At 58.5% G+C, this 6,027-nt stretch overlaps 1 protein-coding gene across 1 annotated transcript; it reads right to left on the bottom strand.

Moving 5' to 3' along the window:
* Positions 1-2,049: 2,049 nt before the first annotated feature.
* Positions 2,050-5,703, bottom strand: PRDX5 (peroxiredoxin 5). Its single transcript, XM_043581559.1, has 6 exons — positions 5,257-5,703; positions 3,643-3,777; positions 2,768-2,899; positions 2,645-2,683; positions 2,415-2,476; positions 2,050-2,305 (listed from the first exon to the last, which is right to left on the bottom strand). The coding sequence occupies exons 1-6, from the start codon at positions 5,446-5,448 to the stop codon at positions 2,200-2,202; spliced, it is 666 nt and encodes a 221-aa protein (XP_043437494.1). The 5' UTR covers positions 5,449-5,703; the 3' UTR covers positions 2,050-2,199.
* Between the last annotated feature and the right edge of the window lie 324 nt (positions 5,704-6,027).

The following is a 6,027-nucleotide window of genomic DNA, read 5'->3' as shown; positions in this document are numbered from 1 at the left end:
GGGGGAGCCGTTGGCCAGCCATTTGCAAGAGGCTCCGAGAGCCCAGCCGCTGACTCGGGTGCTGTCTCCACCTGCGGCTCTCAGGAGGCTCGAGACCACTCGCTGGGGTGCACACAGGTGACCCTGGGGGACACTCTCACTCGTATAACCAAAAGACTCAGGGAGACGGTGTCCAGACAAGCAAGGCCCTTTCTGCTGTCGTGTCATGGAGGACAGGGCTGTGAGCGGGAGCTTGGTGGAGGGAGATTATGAGGGATTGGGAAACTGGAGGGAGGGAGGCCCCTTGCCCTGCCCCAGCCCACGACCCCCCAAGGGGCGGCAAGTTGTGGGATTTGAAGGGACAAAGGTCAGTGGGTGGGCCATCTCTGGTAGGGAGGTGGTCCCCCCCTTCACACAACACCACCTCTACTACCCGGCCCTCAGACCTCCAGCCGGTGGCCCCCCGGACTCGCCCTCCCTCCCATCGTCCAACAGGTTTCCACGTCCCAGCCCCCACCTCCCTGACGCCATCATCCATCATCGGCATCCTCCCCTGTATTACCTACCACTCGCCGCTTCGCCCTGCCCCCAATCCGGCTCTGCCTCACCCCTCCCCGCAAGGGAGCCCAGGTATGACACTCACCTGTCGCTGCCGCACAGAAATCCTTCACGGGCTTGAGGTGGCCACAGGGTGAAAGGTAAGCAGCTTACTGCCCGAGGTCTAGAAGGTTCCCCTGCCCTCCCTGCCCCCCGTCTCGCTGCGCGGCTCTCTGCGCTGCTGGTGGCTGGGCTGTTCTGCTCTCCATACCTGTGGCCACACCGTTCCTTCCCTCTGCCAGAAGGCCTCAAAGCCACTGCCTCCAGGTCGTACCCTCCTCCTCCCCCTCCCTGACCTTCTCCCCAGCCTCTCAGGAAGGGTGGCCTGCCCTGACCAGCTCTGGGGGTTGCGCGGCCGCCGCAGGGAAGGCACAGGGCAAGGCAGCTCCGCACGGTGAGTAAGGCCCACACCCATGCCTGCCCTGCGGCCAAGTGACTGGCTCAAATCCGAGCTCCTCTGAAGTGGCTGAAAGAGCTGGGCCCATTTGCTTAAAGTCTCTGAGCCGGAACAGGGCAGTTAACAGCTTAGTCCCCACTGGATGACTACATCTGAACACGCAGTTCTAAGTATCTGCCCTCCTCAGGACTATGCTCCTAAACACAGCAGGGGCCTAGTGATCCCACCCCGCTGCCAAGTGCAAGGCTGCCCAGGGACAAAAGGCAGAAGCCCCGAAGGCAGGGCCCGGAGATAGCAATGGCCTCCCTGACCCCCAGCCCCTCACAGGACACCCAGCACTGGTCAGGCCTCACCGGCATCTTCTTCCCCACACAGCTCACCTAGACTCCCCTCCCGGGAAGCTTTCCTGGACTCAGTCAGTACTGCCCCCAGAGACGGTGCCCTTTGTACCCGTCAGGTGGTCTCAAGGCGCCAAGAGCCCTTTTGCGCTGAGGGTGCTCCTGGGAGGGGTTCGACAGAAATCTACGAGAACGGTGGGGCTAAAGCTTGGCCCAGGTGGTGTGGGTGCCTCGAGCCAAAGCTCCCACCTTAAGGTTTAGGGTCTGAATGAGATCAGCCAAGGGTCGCCTGGGCGGCTCAGTCGGTTAGGCGCCCGACTTGGCTCAGGCTGCGATCTCTCGGTTTGTGCGTTTGAGCCCCGCGTCGGGCTCTATGCTGACAGCTCGGAGCCTGGAGCCTGCTTCGGATTCTGTCTCTCTCTCCTCTCTCAAAAGTAAATAAACATTTTAAGTGAGATCAGCCAACACCCAGAGATCAAACCATGGCTGCGAGCCAAGCTCTGTCCACCTAGAGCCCTTCCAGATATACTCCCTCTGCACTGACCGTTCTTTCCCTGGTGTTTCAGACCACTGGCCCTTTCTCTGCTTCCTAACACTTCACTCAAAGGCTCTCCCCGACTGTCTCCTCAAGTACATCAGGGTCCCCCATCAGCACCCCTTCAGCCCCTGCCCATAGTCTCACAGCCGTGACTGTGGTCAGGCCTGGCCCTCACCAACCAGCAATACACAACCAAGGAGTAAAGGTGAACGAGAAATGTTTATTGCAGAACTTTGGTCCAAGTTCCCATCAGGGAACTGGCCCCTCTTGGGTTTGGACTGGAGCCCTCTGTCCGGGGCTGCGCAGGTGAGACTGGGAAGGGGAGAAAGAGTACGTCTGGGCCCAGGGTCTCAGAGCTGCGAGATGATGTTGGAGGCCAGGCTGCAGGTGAGGCCTGTACCATCCGGTTCCACATTCAAGGACTTCACTACGCCATCCTCTACCACCATGGAGAACCTGCCAGAAGGAGAGACCGGGCCAACTGCAGCGGCCTGGGCCTGGAGGCTGGGAATGGAGCTTGGAGGGGCGGCAGAGGAACCCCACAGGGGGACCCTCCCATTTTTACCTCTTGAGCCGTCGGTTTCCAAAGAGAGACACCAGTGAATCATCTAGTAACAAACCTGTCTCCTAAAAGGGAAGGCAGAGACAAGACCTAGAAACTTCCAGAACAGAGCAAGCACCCCCACCCCACCCCCCACACACCCAGCTGCTCCCCATATTAGCCTCCAAGTTCCTATATCCAAAGCCTGGCAGAGGGATCACCCTCTAGGGTGGGGGTTGCAGGGGTACACTCACCTTCCCAAAGGCCCCTGTGGGGTCAGCCAAGAGCCTAACCTAAGGAGGAAGTAAAGGTCGAAAGAAAAATCCCATACCTGGCCCGTGTCCCGCCCCCCGCCCCCCACAGCACCCACACCTCACCTTGCCTCCAGAGTTGTGAGCTCGTCCCCACTCTGCGGTGACAAAGACATCATTAACGCTCAGACAGGCTATCACCTGGACCCCTTTGGCCTTCAGAGCCTCAGCCTGCTCCACAAACCCTGGTAGGTGGGTCTAGGAGGGAGAAACGAAGGGTCAGCCCAGGGATACTTGCCTCGGCTCCTCAACCTCCCCTTGATCTCCAGGCCACCCTCACTTCCCTCTCTGACACCTTTGATCCAACAATGAGAAGCGTGTAAGCCACACTTCCTTCTTGCCTTGGCCACAAGGAAGCTCGGATCCAAACTTAAGTGTTCTGTGGTCACCACGAACTTCCTGTGGACAGGACTATAGTTTATTTGCCCCAGTCCCAAGTGTCTTCCGTAGAGCCCCTCACCGGCAAAATCAATAAGAGATGTTGGGTTTGATTACAAAACTCTTTTCTCCTACATTCCTGGCACCATTACTGTTTCCCAGCCTCCCCAGATTTTCTGAAGGCTCTGGTGTCCTTCTTAACCATCATATCACCTGCATACTTTTTTTAAAAAAATTTTTTTAATGTTTATTTTTGAGAGAGAGAGAGAGAGAGAGAGAATGGGAGAGGGGCAGAGAAAGAGGGAGACAGAATCTGAAGCAGGCTCCACGCTCGGAGCAAGCTGTCAGCACAGAGCCTGATGCGGGGCTTGAACTCACAAACTGCGAGATCATGACCTGAGCCCAAGTCGGACGCTTAACCGGCTGAGCCACCCAGGGGCCCCTCACCTGCATACTCTTGTGGCAAACTGCCCTAGGACTACGCGGAAGACCTACGAACAACACAAACAACACAGACGTGGGCACAAGACTCCAACTGCGGAGTCCCAGAAGGCAGGTCTCACCTTGGAACAGCCAGGGGTAAAGGCCCCAGGGACTCCAAACAGCACTCCCTTCTTGCCCTTGAACAGCTCTGCCAGGTTCACCTTGTTCCCAGGTTCCCCTTCGAAAACCTCCACCGAAGGGACGGCCTCTCCTACCTAGAGGGAAGGATTTGGTAGGGAGTTAGTTGGTTACCTGGTAAGTTACCAGGGGAGATTGACTAGATGAGGAGGGAAATGGGGGGGTGGATAAGGGAGGTCAAGGGTAGGGCGAGAAACCAGACCTGGCAATTGCTCCTGGTGGAGCGGAGTTGATAGAGTTGGAATGTCCCCACCTGTCCAAGCGTCCAGAGGTCCCTCCCTGTGACCCTCCCCTCCCCACCCCCACCCGCCAGTTACTCCCAGGTTTCAAGGTGGCCCTATTCCTTTTACCAGCCTGTTGGTGACAACAGAAAAAGGGAGAGAAGGCCTCTCTGGGTGTCGCAAGGGATTGAGTAAACAACCCACTTTTCTGACCATAATGAAGTGGGATAAATGGGCAGGGGAGGAAGGGCAAGGGCTCCATTTGGGGGTGAGGAGGAGACCGTGGCAACAGGGAGGGAGAGGACCCCGGCCAGGTCTGAGCATCCAGCCCCCAGGAAGAGAAAACGGGGGGCAAAGGAAGGTGAGAAAGTTGCCTGTAGGGAGGGGGGAGGGGAGGAGGGGAGGAAACGGGCTTGGGAGGGAAGTATACAATAAAAGGAATCTCTCGGGGCACCTGGGTGGCTCAGTTGGTTAAGCGTGGGACTGATGATTTCTGCTCAGGTCACGATCTCACGGTTTGTGAGTTTGAGCCCCGATTCGGGCACCGTGCTAAAAGCGTGCAGCCTGCTTAGGGATTCGCTCTCTCCCTCTCTCTCTCTCTGTCTCTCCCCCACTCTCTCTTTCTCAGAAACAAATAAATGAACGTTTTTTAAAAAGGAATCTCTCAAAAGGGATGGATCGGTCTACCTGGGAGTGTGTGAGGGCTTCATGGAGCCAGAGGAGGCAAGCAAAAGAAGGGCGTGTCAGGGATTGGGAGGAAGAGTAAGCAAGAGGAGGAGGAAGTCTCAGAAGAGTGTGGAAGGGGAAGGAGGGGGTGGTTGCAAGGAGCAGGGGATGGCTCCAGATGAGGGGTGAAAGACTCGGAGAAAAGTGGGAATTAGCCGCGGGAGAAGTGGAATGGGAGGAGGCACAATATTGGCTTTCCCAAAAAACACTTGTTTCAAACGATGGGTGAAGAACGATGCCCTGCAATAGAACAAAAACGTACAAGAGGGTACGGGGTTGGGGGGGAGGGACATGTATGGGGGTTGAAAGGGGGCCCTGGACAAAGGAGATGGTTCCAGAAGGCGCAGGAGGCCATGGCATTCAATCGCCTGAAAATGGTGGAGACCCGTCACAGGGTGTCGCAGGGTGGAAGTGAAAAGGGGACGGGTGGATATGGGGCATGCACGGGGTCTCGCTGAGGGGATGGGGGAGAACTACGGAAGAGTCCAGCGCGGCGGGCAGCGGTCCGGAGGGCAGGAAAGAGGGTGATTCTCCTCCCGATCACCGGGACGGAGAACACTGGGAAGACGGGCGGGAGGGGAGGTCAGGCAGAGCCCGGCCAGCGGTCACCTTGATTGGGGCCATAGCTGGGGCGGCGCTTCTGAAACCGCAGGCCCCTCCGAGCGTCCACTCCCCTCCTCGTCGCCGATACCCTCCTGCTCTCGCCGCCGCCGATGCAGCCGACCCGATGGCAGTCGCCCGGACGAGAGCCGAGCCCGCCCTGCCACCTAGAAGACGCAGCCCAGCCAGCTGCATGCCCATACCAGAGGCCACAATCGCTCCGCCCCCAGGCCCGAGCCTCGCCAGGAGGCGGGGCCTGGCGCTAAGTGCCCCCGCGGGACCCCGCGAAAGGCGGAGCCTCGGCTTCGCCCGCCCCCGGCGAGCCTCCTCCACCGCGCAGGCGTAGGGGCCCGTGCAGGGGCGGCGCTCCCGAGACGCTACGCTCGGCTTATTTACATTTGGGACTGGACCACGGGGGCAGCAGCCAAGGGGCGGAGTTTCCGGCGGCCGCGCAACTTATTTGCATACAAGGGTGGGGGTGTCGCTGTTTTGATGTGCCTCGTTTACGGATTCCTGCAGTGTTTCTTTTCCTTAACCGGAATTGAGGGGCGGGAGACGATGGTGTCAGGCGCCCGCGTGGGAGAAAAACATGGCTTATTTTGCATTCAACGAAGACCCCTGCATTGCGGCGGCTTTACATGTGATTTACACTATGCATGATTTGTAGCGAATGGAAACCACTGGGCCTGCGCCGTAGCCATCACCTGCCGAGACGCTTCCGGTAGCAGCGCGTGATTCGACCAAGCTTTTTCAAATACCTCCCCGGCTAGCACGAGAAGC

This window comes from Prionailurus bengalensis, chromosome D1, assembly GCF_016509475.1.
Source record: "Prionailurus bengalensis isolate Pbe53 chromosome D1, Fcat_Pben_1.1_paternal_pri, whole genome shotgun sequence".
In the NCBI taxonomy this organism is placed as follows: domain Eukaryota; kingdom Metazoa; phylum Chordata; class Mammalia; order Carnivora; family Felidae; genus Prionailurus; species Prionailurus bengalensis.
The sequence above is the reverse complement of the archived record's forward strand: the minus strand, read 5'-3'. Positions and strand labels throughout refer to the sequence as shown.